This window comes from Protopterus annectens, chromosome 7.part0, assembly GCF_019279795.1.
Source record: "Protopterus annectens isolate FY-2018-M chromosome 7.part0, PAN1.0, whole genome shotgun sequence".
NCBI lineage: Eukaryota > Metazoa > Chordata > Ceratodontiformes > Protopteridae > Protopterus > Protopterus annectens.
In genome coordinates, this window is record NC_056739.1 from 1,242,142,459 (window position 1) to 1,242,161,543 (window position 19,085).

Here is a 19,085-nt window from a genome sequence, read left to right on the forward strand (position 1 = left end):
CATGGACCTAGTTGAATGCGCTCTTACAGGTTTTGGTATAGTTAGACCCAGTTTGTTACAGATAAAAGAAATGCAATCTTTCAGCCATCTGGCTAGAGTTACTTTTGCACTGGCTTTCCCAATTTTAAATCTGCAAAAGAAACAAACTGGTCTGTCTTTCTGATTTCTTTTGTCCAATGTAAATAAAAACATAATTGTCTGTAAACATCCAATAAATGCAACACATATTCCCTTGTTTGTAAATTTAGGAAACAATGCTGCAAAATTAATGAACTGATTTGATATTGGATTCTGACACCAACGTGGGAAGGAAAGACACATTAGTTCATAATGTAACTCTATCCTTATGAAAGATCAAGTAGGGAAGTGTTGACGACAATGCTTGAAGTTCTGAAATTCTTCTGGCTGAGGTAAAGGCCACTAGAAAGACAGTTTCCAAGTCAAGAATTTAAGGTCACATTTCGCTGATGGCTCACATGGGGAATGAATTTGGGCATGCAGTACCAAGTTCAAATCCCACTGTGAAGTAGGGTCTTTATACAGGAGTCTCAATAAAAAAGTGCCTCTCAAGAATGCTTTACAAACTTTAGAAGCCGCCGCAGAAGAATTTTCAAATCCAATATGAAAATGAGATATTTTGGTAGAGGAGCTCACTCCTCATTAAAGATCAAAGTTAAAAATTCAAGTATGTTATGTATCTGAGCTGAAAAGGGGTCAATATGTTTTTGTTATGCCTAATAAACAAACCTTTTCCATTTACTTGTATAAAGCCTTCTTGTTGAGGGTTTATGGGATGATAAAAGTATATGATAAATGGGTCAAGCGAGCATCCATTGTCTGGCTACTAATGGAATTGGAGGAATCACGCTGTTAGCGTGAGGTTTGGGATATCCAGATGAATCACGTCTGTCGGATGTGACAGGAGATCTGGAATAAGATCTAGTATCCAAAGTTAGCAAAATGATGAGGCCACAGAAGGGAAACCATATCGGACAAGGCCAGTAAGGTGCAATGAGGATGACTTTACTCTTCAACATGATGGCTTTCTGTAGGAATTTCAGAATCAGAGGAATTTGTGGATAAGCATAAAGCAGACCAGGCGGCCAATTGTGAATTAGAGCGGTCCTTGGTGACTCCCACTGATGAGGGATTAGGGCGAAGAAGCTGCTGCATGTGTTGTTTATGGGGGAAGCAAAAAGATCACAGCAAGGCTAGCCCCATCGGCAGAAAATAATTTCTGCCACTTTCCTGTTGAGAGACCACTCGTGAGGTAGGAGAACGACCTACTCAATTTGTCTATCATGCTGTGTTCTCTGGGAATATATGTTGCTATGAGAAAGCGGTTGGATGAGATTGCCCATTGCCACACACTGCTTCTCAACACGAGTGGTATGATTTGGTCCTTCTTTTTGTTGATGTACCAAACTGCTGACATACTGTCCATATGGATCACAATTGTCCCTAAAGAGAGAGCATCCTGGAAGGCTTGCAAGACTAAAAGCACTGCTCTCATCACTAGGGCATTGATATGCAAGCTGAACTCTTTGGTGGACCAAGTGCCTTGGACTGTTCTTTCCAGAAAGTGCCCCCCCCCCCACCCAATCTGGGAAGCATCAGTATACACTACGGCCGTGGGCTGAGGAAGAATAAAAGGACGGTCTTGCAGAAGCTGGTCCAAATAAATCCACCACCAGAGGTACCTCTTCCATGCCCGAGTGATCTTTATTTGTTTTGACATGCGTTCATAAAGAATGGACCATTGTGTTGCTAGCATCCATTTCAGAATTCTCATATGAAACCTTGCTAGAGGAATTAAGATTATGGCAGCTGACACTGACCCCAAGGCCTGAAGGATCAACCAGGCTGAAACATTGGTACTGCAAATTATTCCCTTGACTTGGAGTCTTGTACTCTGTACTCTTGAGAGATGAGGAGACGCTGACATTGATGTGCTGAAATCTGCTCCTATGAATTCCAAAATCTGAGGTGCAGTTGAGACTTGTAATTTATGGTTATCCCCAGATGAAAACAAATCTGCAGAACTTGATCCCTTGCCATTAGCAGATGCCTGGTCGGGGCAGTAATGAGCCAGTTGTCTAGATGTAGAAACACACACAATCCCTGCAGTCTCAAGTGACCTGTCACCACTGTCATGCATTTGGTGAACACCCTAGGGGCTGTGGTGAGGCCAAAGGGCAGTGCTCTAAACTGGCAGTGATTGGCTCCCAGCCGGAAGCATAAATACCTTCTGGATTGTCTGTTCATTTTTATGTGATAATACGCATCCTGAAGGTCTATCCAGCACACAGACTCATCCTTGCCCAGGAAGGGTAGAATGGACTGAACCATGTCCATCTGAAACTTTGTTGTATGTTGAAGTGACTTGTTCAACAAGTGCCGAGATCCAACATTTGTCTCCACTCTCCTATTTTCTTTGGCACGAAAAAGAATTTTGAGTAAGTTCTGGATTTTATCTGGTCTGGCAGGACCTGTTAGATGACTACAGCAGCTTTTGTATTTCTAGTGCTGCTTCTTTCCTCTGACTGGATGGAACATACGGAATTTTGTGTACAGTTGGAGGCGGAAGGGAAAAGGGAATTATATAACCTCTGGAAATAATCCTCTGCACCAAGTATCTTTTGTTATGACTAGCCAGGCTCTCTGGTGCAGGGATAATTGACTCCCAACTGCCTCCACAGGGGGGCAATCAGGCCTCCTTTCAGGAGTGCTGGCAGGGTCTGTGAGAGAAAGAATCTCTGGACCCCTGGTTTGCAGGCCTCCTCTGTTGCGGGGGCATTGTCCATTAGAGTTCTCCCCTCTGCACCTAGGGGAATTTTCTCCACATGTGTCCTGTAAAGGACCCTGGGACTTTTTGAACCACATCTTCTAACCACCTTGTTGATTCCTAGAAAAGGATCGTTGAGTGGTCAAAATATGTATGGCCACTACAGAGAGGGTTTTTCTATCCTTCTCACACCTGGATAACATGTCCTTCATTTTGGGCCAAACAAAGAACTGCTGTCAAAGGGAGTGCTGATGAGCAAGGACTTAAAAGGGCTCCACAAAATCACATAAGCGCATCCAGGTATGCCTTCTAATGTATATGCCTGAACTCGTTGCCCTTGCGGCACCTTCGGCTGCATGCAAAATTGAATGAATTGAAAATAGACTTGAGGATAGTCAACTGAGAGGCCACAGACAATTGGGCCTCAGAAGAAATGGTCCCTGAAAGGGAATTTGAAAGTTCTCTGATCAAGTCCCTTTGCAACCTAGTAAAATATGCCAACTAGTTCAGCAACCTAAGAGTAAAGGATGCTGAAGCACAGACATGCTTCCCAAATCTATCACCCTAGTCTCCCCTGTTAGGTGGATGAACAGAGGGACATTGTTCAGCAAGTTCCTTCTTGGTGGCCACCGCCATGACCATGGCATCCACAGGCACCCCCTTACTCCAAAATTCCTTCCCCACAGATGGAGCCACAATCCCAATTGGTCTCTTAGGTATTGGATCAACTGAGTCAGGTTCCTTCCACGCCTGCTGGGAGACCAAATCAAATAAGCTCATTGGTGGGTGGAGTAACCCAGGAGGTAGATGGGCCAGCTCCAAAGACCTCCAGAAATGCTAACTCCTCCAGTGAAGGGTTGCTGGGGGGTCCAACCACCTCCATGTTTCAGGATCTCAAAGATATCTCCAAAGGAGACATCTTCCAGAGGTGATCATGGGGACCTTTACCTTCGTCGAATCAGTATCCTCAGCGAAGGACTCCTGCAGAGAGTCCAAGTGCCTCCTCTTGCACTTTTTCTTCCTGGGGACTTTCTCAATGGGCTGCTCCGGGGAAGTGTTGGAATAGACTATAAAACCCTGCTGGGTGGTCTGGCTGTCTCGAGCTAGCTGCCCCTGTGGCATCGAATGATGAGGCTTCAGGCACACAGACACCTTGGAGCTGGATTGAAGGTCTGAGGGGGTTGGATCCATCATTCCTATCGTAGCAGAAAATACCATCTTCACAACCTCAAAGGCAGACTGCGCCAGAGTGAGAGAGAAGACCTCTGTGCCAAAAAAGCAAGCTTCTGGACCTCTGTGTCCTACCACCCCGAAAGCAACCTCCTCGAGGAGGAAGTCAAAGACGACTTATCCGGTGCCAAAGGACCAAGGCGCAGAAACGACTCTGAAACCTTTGGAGTTGATTCCATCACCTCTGATCCAACAAGGAAGTTTCAGCTCTGAGAGTCGTCCAGATTCGAAGATGTCACAGCTGGAGGCATTCAGAGTTGGCCTCAGATCCAAAGACAAGGTTATCTTCAAATCCAAGCCAAACAGACTCAGAAGGCTCAGATCCAGGGACTCTGAAGCAACCAAATGGATCAGAGAAGGAGTATCAGGTGGTGGTGTGGTTGATGGATGGGCCTTCTGACTCTAAATGGTAGGAGTCAGTAAGAAACCCATCTGGATCTGCGCTGAAAAACTTCCTCATCATTCTATCCATATCTTCCTCAGTCAGTCTCCTGGATGAACGAGACGAGGCCAGGGAAGGTAACTTTGAAGGACACTTTTACATAAAGGGGAAGGGACCCTGGAAGGCACAGAATCAAAACAGGGAAAATACCGGGTTCTTGGTAGAATAACAGAACTCGAAACAGTCAGTTCTGAAGGTTTCTTAGCTGGATCCAAGGACGTAGAATCCCTTAATCTCTTTCTTTGGATCCGAAGGGAGGGAGGTTTGAGGCCCTCTCAGAACAGATTTTGACCTCTTCCTAGAAGGCTCCAAAGAAGGAGTCGAGGAAGTGGAAGTATCAGAGACTGAGATTTTACTCCTTAGACTTTACTTTGGGGGACTGAGCCCTAGTGATAGCTTCACCAAGGATGACGGTAACAAACTTTAAGGATAAGATATTCCTTCGATCAATGAGTGCTCTGGGATTAAAGTTAGGGCAAACAGAACAATCCTCCTGCAGGTGCTGTGGACCTAAGCAATAAACACAAACCATATGGAAGTTTAAGAGAAGCAATTATCGCCCACATTTCAAACATTTTTGAAAGCCGGAAAGATCCTTCTTAGCCAGACCTGTGTCAATAACAAAGATATAGAAGTAGAAAATAAGAATTAAAATAGAAAAAAAATAGAAATAGAATATCAACAATGGTAATTACAATTATACAAGAGTGTAACAATAGGGAAAAAAAAGGGAAATAACTACCAACAATGGTAAACAGAACTTCATTAATGTACGAGGGTAAAGGAATAAAGAGTGCAAGAGAAATAAAAGATTTTTGTAGGAAAATAGACTTATCTGCTTTTTAGAAAAACAAAACTCGAGAGCCAAGGCTGATCACTTCTTTTCGCAAAAAGCAGCAAATGAGTTCTGGAGTATGTTAGGAGGTTGGTGCTTTATGGGTAACAGTGAAGCTCAAGAGTTTTTAATTACCACAAGCTTTAGTAATGGCCGAGTCACAGGTTCATAGGTCAGACAAGGCTGATCTGGATACCACATTCATAAAATCATATATACATTTTAAGGTATGCACTCACTCCTATTTCATCTGCTGTGTTAGTGAATTTTTCCACCTTTATTTAATCTTCTGAAACAAGCATTTTTAATGATTCTTAAAACTGATACAGTATAGGGATCTGGTAAGAGATCATGTTTGTGAATAATTCACAGATTTTCAAGCCAGTGCATTGGAACCATGGACCTTGTTACAGTATCTATCCAGTCATCTTGATTCCCTTTGTCAAAGGGCAGTGAAACTAAATGAACTGAAATCTTTGAGCAAATAGACAAGGGATCTGTTTTTTTTTTTACTGTAAAGATCCTGTACTTCCTTAGGAGCTGCTCTGAATATTGCATCTGCTCTTTTTTGGGATGAAGCCTACCAGGTTGCACCCTATAATCCTTCCTCAGGTTATTAAAGTTCTCTCTGAGGACTCTACTAACTTTATGATTTCCCTGCATCTCTTTGTGGGAGAAAAAGGAACTGCAGAAGGCAAGTTAAAAGTTCTCTAATGTTACTTGGGGGATCTGACAACTAGTATGTGCCCTGAAGATGCAAGTCAAAAATTCTGTCCAACCAAAAACAGGGAGAAGTCCCTTTTTCACCCCCTCAATCTTCATTAGTATCAATAAAAGTGTGCATCTTTCTATTTTAAGATCAAGACAAAGACAGATGAATGCGGGTTCTTACTGATGCATGACTATCCATTGTACATTACAGTATGAATAGTTCATACACAAAACAAGAAGCAAGAGCAAAAACAGTACGTTATCTATCAAAATGCACTCAGTCAGCCATTACCAGAGATTCCACTGTTATGGGTAGCTCTGAAGTCAGTACAGACAAAGGCACTTGATTTGAATTTTAAAGTATGAAGCACCAGGATCAGAGGTTTCTCTTCAGGTATACACTAATGTTTTAGGGGGCCATCATAGATTAAAGTACATTCTTCAGCAATGCTAGTACCTTTAACATAATGTAAGAATTCTTTTCTTTCTTATTCTTTTCTGACTTTGTTTTCTTCATTTCCCACCTTCACATACTACTGTTACTGACTTTTCTGATGTTATAATTTTAGAAATGCCTTTTTTTGTGTGTGTTTTTAGACTTTTTCTCTGAAGACTTCAAGCATTTCTCGGTAAGGTATGAAGTCATAGCTTTAAAGATTAGCAGCTTACATTAAAGCTGAGATAATTTTCAAAAGATTCACTCATGTCCAAAATCTATGCAAAAAACACTGGGTATGGTAATCTTAAATCTAGAAGGAAAAGACAAAACCTTAGCTACATGATAAAAGGCAATCCTTCAATTTTCTGAAGAAATAGCTGATGTTGGAGACAATATTCTGTTAAAATAATAGCTAACTAAATGAAGAGCTAATCAAGACACAGTTACTTCATCAGGCACTACTAGTTTTTCAGACAGTTGGAAGAATGAAAGAGAGCAATAAAAACATGATACTTGTGTTGAAATGTCACAGCTTCTGAGCCTGTATGTTTAAAGCTGCAATATCTGTATTTGTCTTCGCATACAAAGCCACTAATGAAAAAATCTAGATAGGTTACAGGAAATCAGATCATGGGTAAACCGCGGTGTTGTGATTTGTTGTTACAGAACCCTCAATGAAAAAGACATGACGACAGGAGTAGATTTCATAACAGTCAGTTTTAATCTAATCATGATTTTGAGCCAGGTATAAAGTACAGTTGTGTACACTTACCATAAATGTAGATGTTCGAGTGTATTCACTGTTGCAGTCATTACATTTGGGTAATCTGCTGGCAGGTTGCCCTCAGTCGGCCCGAATAACAAAGTCTTGGGTCCTGCGTCGGTTGCTGTCTCTTCTTCCATGACTTCAGGTCATCAGGGGTATAAAACATGCAGCCGATGCCATTTTAATCTGTTTTTCTTGCCCCAGATGTCAGGTGCCCCCCAAATGAGGAGCAACAAAATATATACACACACACACACACATATATATATATATATATATATATATATATGCATGCAATTTGGAACACAAAAAAATATACCTCCAACTAAAAGCAAATACACCAAAAAGGCTTTTGAGCATAGTAAAGGAAAGAAGAGATATAATAAGAGAGAAATAGGGGGCTTGCGGGTGGGTAACCAGGACTGCAACAGTGAATACACTCGAACATCTACATTTATGGTAAGTGTACTAAACTGTACTATGTTCTTAATGTTTCACTGTTGCAGTCATTACATTGGGGTAGAATCCCAAATGGTTGGGAGGGTGGAATTATACAGCATTAGGAGCAGCTATAAGGCCCTGCAAGACAGCAGTGGCAAAGCCTGCTCTGGATTTAGAAAAGAGAGGTAAATGGTAATGTTTGGTGAATGTATGAACTGAGCTCCAAGTAGCAGCTTCTAGAATGTCTCTGGTTGGAACCCCTCTGAGAAAAGCTGCAGAAGTAGATGCAGTCCTGGTGGAATGGGATCTGATCCCCTTAGGGACAGGTTTACCATGATGAATGTAGCAGAAATGAATACAATGGCTTGCCAATTTTGAAATAGTCTGCTTTGAAATAGCCTTTTCCTCTACCCCTGCAGCAAAGGCCACCAGTAGTTGCTCAGATTTTCTTAGAGATTTTGTCCTGTTTAAATAAAATCTTAGTTGTCTGTGTACATCCAATGAATGCAGAATCCGCTCCCCCTTGTTCTGTGGATTTGGGAAAAAAGTTGGCAGATGAATGGTCTAATTAAGAGCCACATTGGATACCACCTTAGGCATAAAGGATGGAGTGGTCCTGAGGGCCACCCTGTCTGGATAAAAGATAATGAAAGGCACCACTGCCATGAGAGCTTGTAGTTCTGAAATCCTTTTAGCTGAAGTGAAAAGAAGGGCCGTCTTCCAATAGAGAAATTTTATGTTTGCAGTACCAGCTGGTTCAAAAAGAGGTAGGGTGAGTTTTTCCAGCACAAAATTGAGGTACCATGCAGGAGTTGGTTCTCTCCTGGGAGGTCTCAATTTTTTGGCCCCTCTAAGGTACTGCTTTAGCAGGGGATGAGAAGAGAGAGAGAAGGCTCTGTGTTGTAATGAGCTGAAATGGCCGAGGCATGGATTTTTATAGAAGATAAAGATAGGCCCTTGTGAAGCATCTCATTTAAATATTGCAGAATCTGAGGAATATTGGGCATTGCTGTGTTTATTCCTTGTGCTTGGTTCCAGACACAGAATATTTTCCATTTATCAGCATAAGATTTTCTAGTACTACGCCTTCTAGCCACCAAAATGACATCCATCACAGGTTTACTGAGTGAAACTGGATCCACAAATCTTCAGCATGTTGACATGAAGATGGGGGAGCCCAGACAGATCTTTTTGCCTCTCCCCAAAACTATCAGTTGGACAAATTCTGCACAAGAACTCATCACAAAAAAGCTTGGAAAGTGGATGCTCTATCCTTCAGCTGGAAAAACCTATCACTCTATGCCTATCCCACTCTGCCTCTGCTCTCCAAGGTTTTACTAAAAGTCAGACAGGAAAAACCGAAAATGATTCTGATTGCTCCAGACTGGCCTCGCCAACACTGGTACCCGCTTCTACGCAGTATGTCACACCTTCCTCCGTGGTACCTGCCTCAGACACCTTACCTACTGTCTCAGCAGAACTATCAAATTCTGCACACTCGGCTCCAAACTCTGAATCTTGCAGCATGGCTAATCAACTAATTTCATTCCATTCGTGTGGGTCCATAAGATTTCTGCTTAGTTCGTCTGCCAGAGTATTTTGCTTTCCTGGCAGGAATTGAGCTTGTAGATGTATTTGGTAAGTCAAGGCTGTGTTTCACAAAGCCATGGCTAGTCTGCAAAAGGGGTAGGAGTGGGTTCCCCCCTGCTTGTTTATGTACCACATAACTGTGGTGTTGTCCGTCTTTATCAGTAGTTGTCCTGGATGAAGAAAGTCCTTGAAGGCTGTCAGAGCATTTTGTACAACTAGGATTTAATTCTGGTTGATATGTAGGTGCATTTGATTTGGGCTCCACTCGCCCTGAATGCATCTCCCTGCCAGATGGGCCCCCCAAGCATAATCTGATGCGTCTGTAGTCATGGTTTGGGTGGCAGGGGGTGGAATGAATGACAGTCCCGTGTTTTGGTGACAGGCCTCTGCCCACCATAGGAACTCCAGTTGCAGGCAAGGAATGATAGGAATCATTGTTTCCAGGCTGTGACAATGTTGACTCCATAAGCTTTTTAGGTACCATTGAAGTTTCCTCATATGCAGTCCTGCATATGGAATTAGTAGAATGCAGGAAGCCATGAACCCCAAGGCCTGCAGAATTTGTCTTGCAGATAGCTGGATTTTTGTGGCCACTTGTTTGAAGTATGTCATCAATTGAATGTGTCTGTCTGGCGTGAGATAAGCCATCAGGGCAGTTGTATTCAAGCTTGCACCCAGGAATGTAATTATTTGAGAGGGTACCAGTTGTGATTTCTTTTCATTTATCATGTACCCTAGCATGTTAGAAGCCTTTTCACAAACGCCAGATGTTGTAGAAGAGTGCCCTTGTTTTCTGCCTGAATTAGACAATTGTCCAGATAAGGATAAATTTGAATGTTTCTTTGTTTGCAAAATGCAATTACTGGTGCCAGGCACTTTGTGAAGACCCGGGGTGCAGTAGATAAGCCAAAGGGCAGTGCAGAGAACTGGTAATGCAAAAAGCCTGCTTTGAAGCGGAGGTATTTTCTGCAAGATTCCCTGATTGGGATAGGCAGGTAAGCCTCTTTTAAGTCTAGAGTTACCAACCAGGTATCCTTGCCCAGCATAAGCAGTAACTGTTGTAGAGTCAGCATCTTGAATTTTGGAATGTCCAGGAAAGCATTTAGAATGGATAAGTCCAGAATTGGATGCCATGAGTTGTCTTTTCTGGGTATCAGGAAAAGTCTTGAATAAAAACCTTGTCCTTTTTTCATTTTCTGGTACTGGTTGAATAGCCCCCATATGCATGAGGGACAAAACTTGTTTCTGGGCCTCTGCCCACTGATTTGGAGGCAGATCTGGCCATCCGTTCAGAATTGGCAACGTGTGGAAATGAAATCTGTATCCCTGGGATACTATATTTAAGACCCACTTATCCTGGGTAATTAGATGCCAGTTCTGTGCATGAAGTGCTATTTCCCCCCCCAAAGGGGCTGCCAGAAGATAAGTGCTTGGAAATGGCAGAGGAAAGTCATTGAGACTGTTTACCGTGGGGGGGGGGGGGGCTTGCTACTTCCATATTTGTAGGTGGAGGCACCCCATTGTTTTGATCTGTAAGTTCCTTGTGACTGAAACCTGGAGCCTTTAGAGTGTCTGTCTTTGACCTGAGCGGCTCTGTTGGATACTGGAAAGGACCAATTTTTAGTAGGCCAGCGCCTACTGAACCTGGGTGGCTGCACATGCAAGAAATCCTTTACAGTTTGCATAGATTTAGCTTTGTCGTCCATCTTTTTCAAAACTTCTTCTGCCTTATTACCAAATAGACTGTCCTGTTGTAAAGGAGCATCCAACAATTTTGCTTTAACATGATCAGGCAGATTTTGCTCCTTGAGCCAAGCATGTCTTCTTATCACAGATCCAGTTATGGCGGCCCTGCAAGAGGCGCCCAAGGAATCAAAAACACATTGCAAAGTATGCTTTCCAACTTGTTAAGCTGAATGCAATAAATCCTGTAACTCTATTTTCCACACAGTCAGAAATCAACATCATTTTCTGTTTCAGTAAGCCCATGACATGCTGCTGACATTTAAGCATATGAAATTGACAGTTTAAAGCCCTGATAGCCAGGGTTGAGGACGTGTAAACCTTCTTACCCCATCTATCCAATGCCCTGGAGTCTCTATCAGAAGGGGTAGGATTTTTAGCAGTAGAAGCCTTAACACCCTTGGGGCCCTGAGAAATTGTTTCAGGATCAGCAGTTTGTTTGTTTCTTTCGGCTTTTACCGGTTAGGGGTCGCCACAGCGGAACTCCAGTCCGCTAATGACTGGCAGTAGATTTTGACATGCTGGCTTGCCTGGCCTAACGCACAACCTTCAATGAAGGAAGGCCCATTCACGCATGTCGCCACACAGAAGACGCTCTAACTGAGAATCGAACGAGCAACGTCTAACTGCGAGGCGACAACCCTACTGCAGCACCACCTTTTCAGGATCAGCAGTAGGGTTTTTAAAAAGAAACTTGTGGGAGTCAGGAACCCTGTAATATCTGTCTGGCTTACTAGAAGCCGGAGACAGGGAATTAGGAACCATGCTGGATTCTGAGAAAACATCAACAATGTCTAAAACAGGAGGTATAGCCAAAGGCCTATGCTGAGGAAGAAGGAGGAAATCCCTAAGCCTCTTTTTGGATTCTGAAAAATCCTGACTCTCCCAATGAAAATGTTCCCTTAAAGTATGCAAAGTTTCTCCAAAAGAAAAGTCCTCAGGAGGAGAAGCAGAAGGGATGAATTCTTCTGCATCAGAGTCCTCATAAGGGGGAATAGAAAATTCTTGATCAGAAGAGGAATCAGAAGAAATGGAAACCTGATCTGAAGATTCATAATCACTGCCTTGCCTAGGCCTCTCAGAAGGAGGGGGTTGGGAACCCCTGATCAAGGTAATTAAATCCTCAGCCATTCTGATTATTTGCTTTTTAGGCATAGGGGCCTGAACATGTGGCCCATGCGTCGGTTTTTTAGACAAAGAAGTTGGTTTTGGCCTTGTTTTTGATGATGGGGTTGGCTTAATATACAAATCTTTAGGCCTGAAAACACTCAGAAGCCGGTGCCTGCTCAGCGGCTCCGGACCCATCTAAGGGAGAGACATCTGCGGGTTCAATACTTGAAGTGTCTCATGGCATTCCAGACTCCGAATGGGTCTCGGTAGAGGCCTGCGAATCAAAAGTAGCGGGCCATCAGGGGCTGCGAAAGCACCTCACTGAGTACCGGTGAACCAGCGACTTGCTTAGGAGAAGCTTCGTCGTCAGTTTTGAACCTCGACGGTCAGTCTCTGTCTATTTCTTTGCGTTTTTTGTGAATTCCGGTAGTCGGATTGCTAACAGACGACATTTCTGGATAGTTGAATCTTGAGCCAAAATATTTAGAAGCAAAAATATACAGACGCTTAATAGTGCATTGGTTAAATTTAGCACAAAACCAACAGCAAGGCACGTTATGGTCAGGGCCTAGGCAAGGAATACAGTACAAATGAAAATCCTTATGAGGTATTTGCTTCCCACAAGTAATACAATTATTAACTTTTACTGACATCGGTAAGGAGCAAGAAAAAGTTTCCCCAACGGGCTACTTAGCTTTAGGTTGAAAACTTCGGCTCTGAAACTCTAAAACGAACATTTCAGGAGTCGGCCGACCGGCACTTGCGAACTGCTTCTGCTTCGGGCACCATGTGGCAAGAAAAACTGATTAAAATGGCGTCGGCTGCATGTTTTATACCCCTGACGACCTGACGTCATGGAAGAAGAGACAGCAACCGACGCAGGACCCAAGACTTTGTTATTCAGGCCAACTGAGGGCAACCTGCCAGCAGATTACCCAAATGTAATGACTGCAACAGTGAAACACGAAGAACATCTTCAAACTTTTGTTTTGATGGACAAGTCTCCAACACAATTAATTTCTTTTTAAAGCTGCCAACATTAAAAGCAGACAATTGTTTGGTTTGGGAGATGGATGCTGTGATCACATCTCATGCTGCCTCCTTTTTTTTCTTTTGAAGCTACACTGCAAGATTTGATCATTTGTTCTCTTTCTCAATATTTATGTTTTTTTTTTCTGTAATAAATACACCTTTCACAACCTCTGCTGAAGTCCTCAAGAACCTGACTGATTTTGGTACACATGTCACATCCAATGATCAGGGTCTAATCAAGACAGAACAAAGCCCCTTTAGATTATTTGCCTTCAACAATGGTACCTGTCAATTTGCCATGAGTGATTAAAAATGGCACTACTGCAGTGAATGTAATACAAAACTGATTATACTTAATGAAATAACAGGATTTGGTAGTTCTCTGACAAATGTGCTGAAAACTCGTGAAACACTGCTGAACTTAAATTAGACACAAACAGAAAATAAATCTGCCACAATGACTGTTATATAAACAAGCGCAGCATATCTGTCAATTGTCCAGAATTCTGCAGAAAGTCCAGATTCTCCCTCATATTTTTGGTGTGTTCCTCAAAATGTATGTTTTTCTAGCAAATCCTTGAGGACTGACGTCACTAAATAATGATAAACATTTGAGTTTCAGACTTCATATCCTTTAGAAAATACATGCAAATGCAACACCTTCTTTATTGGCTACTCTCTCAATTTATAGAGAGCAATATTTAAACTTTGTCCTTGATTTTATATTGTTGTCTCCACATTATTGTTGACTTTGTCCAGAATTCTTGCACTAAGAGGTTAAGTGCTATGATGCAGAGGCAGAACATGATGAGGGCACAAGAAAATAACTTGACACTGATTCACATGCCTGTATCAGCTTATGTTATGGTGAGGGTATTCTCTTAATGAACAATGACTGGACAAGCTACCACAAAACAGAGTGGACAAACATGCAAAATGGCAATTCTGGCTGTAACAGCTATCCTTAAACTGACATAATATATGAGAACCAATTATTCTTCCTATTCAGCTGCCCCGCCATGCAACAAAAAGGCACAAAATGCTGTATCAGAACTGCCAGCAAAATAATCCCTTTCACACAAAACAAAATTGCATACTCTACCTCATCTGGAGGGTTTAGCTTTTTAGAATGCATTTTTCGTAATACATCATAAGCAGTTCTCAGAGCACGAACTTTTGAATGGCACACCCTAATATATGCTGGCAAGCAAATGAACCAAAGGCCATAGCAGTGACGTAGAAGACATTTGGACCACATCTGAGGAATGGAGGAATACTTCTTTGCAACAGAGTGTGCATATTTGATTTCCTGCAAAATATTAAAATGCATGCATATTTACATCTTAGTCATGGAACCAAAGTTATTCCAATAGCTATATTTCTTAACTTACTACCACTTCAAGGGGAAGATATTAAAAAACAGAAAAACTTAAGTTATATACTTTTATTATTTAAAATGACATACTTCACTACACTACTCATTTTCACTTTCAGTTAAAATGTAATGAACATTGTATTTTTCAATACCATGCATAAACAAACAGCATTCTGTTAACCATTCTTAAGGGATCTGCAAATCAGACTTTCTCCTACAGCTATGCCACATACTTTTTTCTCTCACTATTCCACTTTGTGGTCCCTATCAAACTGTCATTCCTCTTGAACAGCAAGTCCTGTCCACTATTTGATCATTTGTTTGCCCCTGCTGACTGAAGCCCTGTGACACAGGTATGGAAGACAAAAGATGGGGACTACAGATTGCCATCCCACAAGAGAGTCAGGAGGTATTTTTCTGTTAATACCAATCTTCCTTCCTTGTACTGCCTTGACATGCTCTGCTGAAGAAAGGCCTGCAATGCCAGATCAGTAATGAGTATGATTCCATGCATGTCAAAATCCAGCTACAGTGTTGCACAAATTTATTGGCATTCCAAGAACACATCTCAGACTTTGTGGTACCACATATCTGTATAACTGGCTTTCACCAAGTGTAACTACAGCACCAAAATGGCTACTTCACTCCACCCATATTTTGCAAGCTGATGGCAAGTACACAATCCTATACCCTCCCTGGCCTGCTTCTCCAGTGTCCATATCACTAGGCAAAATGAGGTGCACGGGCCCCAGCCATGGTTTTCTTCTGCATCACACAGCCATTTGTGGTTCATGCATAGAATAGTTTTGTTATATTTATAACTGACACTGTAAAAAAATAAATAAATACATAAAAATAAATAAAAAATATGAACTGCTGGTTCACTAGAGACCTGTTGCCTGACAGAGAAAGTTTAGTGCAATATGTTTTTGAGAGCAGCATAAAGAAAATAGCATGCTGTGTGTAAAACTGATGTCTCTCCTTCAATGAGATACCATTAGCACACTTAAAACTCAAGTTTATAATTGAAGAATCACATCATACACCTAAATAATTAAATGAACATCTGCATAATAATTACAGAAAACATTACATTTTACAGTACATGCTGGAAAATGATCCAGAATTCAAACTTGTACTACATAAGTCACAAAGTCGCAACATATAAAGGAGCATTGTCAAAAAAAAGAGACGACTTAACCTATTTGCAGTATAACAGTATGCAAGTCGAATGGTGCTGCACTGTTTCCTCTATATCACACTCATCACCAAAAGGTGTAGAATCAGTGACCTCACTTACCCAACTCAAGCAGTCTATGAATTAGCAGAAATAACATCACAGCAACTATTTTTAGAATAACCTTAACTTTATAGTATGTATGTAGCAGGATATTTACATCAAATGAAATAATCATCTGACTCAGTAATGGAGTGACAATATTTTACTAACACAAGATTTTAGCTTACCAACTCCTCAATCTATCCAACATGAGAAAAATAAACAGTTGAAAGTTATTCTGACATAACGGCCTATCACAAATTATAAACAGGCCAACAAGGAGGGGGGGCTTTCTAGATTTAGCGGGTTTAAATTTGAACTATTATAATTAATCTTATAAACTCGTTCCAGCTTACTCGATAGTGATCATAGCATCCTTAAACTGGACCTATACCTATTAAATGTCATTTTGAGTCATTTAAATGAAGTTAAATGCTGCACAATTCAAACTTATTAAAGTTCACAATAACATCAATAAGAAAATGGTGTCTATCAAATTATCTACATTTCTGCAGCAATATACAACAGAACAATGAGGTCTGTTATGGAATATCTTTAAGGATGACACAAAGTAATATATTAGCTCAAACCCTTTAAGAACTCAAGACAGCAGACTACAAAAGGAACAAGAAAATTAAAAAACAAATACAGAATGTACAAAAAAATTAAGCAATTCAAAACAGATTTCTGTTAAGTCACCACACCATCAGTAACAAGTTAAAAGTGATATAAAAAAGTGTATCAAAGAGTTTTATCAAAGAACTATAAATACAACAAATTATCCCTTTACAGGTATGTAGCCGACAGCAAGATAAGTAGATCATACATACGATATTTGCAGGGTGATAACTTGAATTTTTACATCCAAGATGAGAAAATTAGGTTGTCAAAATCCCATCCTGTAAGAGTCTTGGGCCAGGACAAAAGAATATTAAGCAACAAGATTCTGGTATGCAATAATAGTAAGGAACCCAAATTAAACTGTAATAGTTTAGGCAAGTTGATAAATATGTTAAACACATGCAAAGCTAGTGGTATGGACATTGTAAGCAATCATATTAAGACCCTAAAATCCTTCCTAACAGTACCTTTGACACTACTGTTGTAGAAAAGTTTTCAGCAACAGTCCAGTTACCGGAGATGTGGAAAATGGCAGTCTTTCAGCTATTCTTAAAAAAAAAAAACCCACAAAGGAGAATGTCATATTGTGAAGAACTGTTGACCATTCTGCTTACTTTCTGGTACGGGTAAAGTAATGAAAGAAATGGTTCTGTGTATGTCCAAGGAATGCAGAAGTCTCTCCCCTTTATTCTGGGGATTTGGATAAAAGGTTGGTAAGTGGATAGTTTGGTTAAGAGCCACACTGGATACCACCTTAGGCATAAAGGAAGGGTTTGTTCTTAAAGAAACCCTGTCTTGATGAAAAATGATGAAAGGCTCCACTGCCATTAGTGCCTGTAACTCAGACTCTTCGTGCTGAGGTTATTGCCAGAAGCAGAGCAGTTTTCCATGATACATATTTTAATTCTGCTGAATTGACTGGCTCAAAAGGAGGTAAAGTGAGTTTTTCCAAGACAAAATTGAGGTCCCAAGTAGGTGTTGGTGCTCTCAGGGGCGGTCTTATGTTTTTAGCCCTTCTGAGGTACTGCTTTAGCAATGGATGAGAGAAAATAGGAAGGTCTGTGTTGTAATGAGCCGAGATGGCAAAGGCGTGGATCTTAATGGATGAGAAGGATTGTCCTTTGTCCAGCATTTCAGTTAAGTATTGTAGTATCTGAGGAATGTTTGGGACAAGAGGGTCAAGGCTTTGAGCCTGGTTCCAGGCACAGAATCTCTTCCACTTTTGTGAATAAGATTTCCTGGTGCTAGGCCTCCTGGCCTCCGAAATGACATCCATAACAGCTTTAGAGAGAGGTGTTGTCTGTTTGACTAATGAATCTGCCATGCAGCCAGGTTTAAGGTTTTGAGCTGACTGTGCAGGATCTGATTGTTTTATTGAGTCAGAAGGTGTGAAATTTGAGGTAAAATCCATGGTGGTCCTTGAGCCAAGTTCTTTAAGACTGGGTACCAGTGCTGGCATGGCCAGTCTGGAGCAATCAGGATCATCTGTGGTTTTTCTTGTCTGTCTTTTAGGAGCAACTTTGAAAGGAGAGGCAGTGGTGGGAGGGCATAAACTTTTAGGTTTTTCCAGCTGAACGAAAGAGCATCCACTTTCCATGCTTGTGTGTGATAAGTCCTTGTGCAGAGTTTTTGTAGCTGGCAATTCAGTGTGGAGGCAAAAAGATCTAAGTCTGGGCACCCCCACTTTTGCATTATCATGCTGAAGACTTGTGGATTTAGTTTCCACTCATGAGGATCCATGATGTTTCTGCTTAGATCGTCTGCCAGAGTATTTTTCTTTCCTGGCAGGAATTGTGCTTGCAGATGAACTTGATACGTTAGAGCTGTGTTCCACAAGGTCATGGCTTGTCTGCATAGGGGGTAAGAATGAGTGCCCCCTTGCTTATGTACCACATTACTGTGGTGTTGTCTGTCTTTAATAATAATTGTCCTGGATGCAGAAGGTCCTTGAAAGCTGTTAGGGCATTTTGTACAGCCAACATCTCTTTTTGATTGATGTGAAGATGCATTTGGTCTGTGGTCCACTTGCCCTGAATACATTTTCCTGCCATGTGTGCTCCCCAGGCGTAATCCGAAGCATCTGTTGTTAAAATCTGCCTGGCTGTGGGTAGAGTGAAAGGCTGACCCTTGTTGAGGTGACATGCCTGTGCCCACCATCGAAACCCCTGTTGTAGGCAGGGAATTAGTGGTATTACTGTTTCCAAACTGTGAGAGTGTTGAGTCCAAACACTTTTTAGGTACCATTGTAATTTCCTCATATGCAGTCTGGCATATGGAATTAGTAGTATACAGGATGCCATGAATCCCAAGGCCTGCAGAATTTTTCTTGCAGGGAGTTGGGACTTTGTTGCCATCAATTGAAAATACTGAGTCAGTTGTCCTTGTTTGTCTGGCGTGAGATAAGCCATCTGGGCCGTTGTATTTAAGCTGGCACCCAGGAATATTATCTCTTGTGAGGGCACTAGTTTTGACTTATTTTCGTTTACTGTGTACCCTAGGCAAATTAGCAACTTTTTTACAAACACCAGCTGCTTTAGAAGAATGTCCTTGCTCTCTGCTTGAATAAGGCAGTCGTCCAGGTATGGATATATTTGAATTCCCTTTTGTCTGCAAAATGCAATTACTGGTGCCAGGCACTTTGTGAAGACCCTGGGCGCAGTACATAAGCCAAAGGGCAGTGCAGAGA

The 19,085-nt window shown here is 41.6% G+C and overlaps 1 protein-coding gene across 1 annotated transcript in view; it reads right to left on the reverse strand.

Moving 5' to 3' along the window:
• The window catches only part of DENND4A (DENN domain containing 4A), a 2,763,357-nt gene that overhangs the window by 1,112,663 nt on the left and 1,631,609 nt on the right, over nt 1-19,085 (reverse strand). The window contains exon 20 of the mRNA XM_044077857.1: nt 14,227-14,433. Coding sequence (XP_043933792.1) covers nt 14,227-14,433 — 207 coding nt within the window. The remainder of the gene's footprint in view (nt 1-14,226; nt 14,434-19,085) is intronic.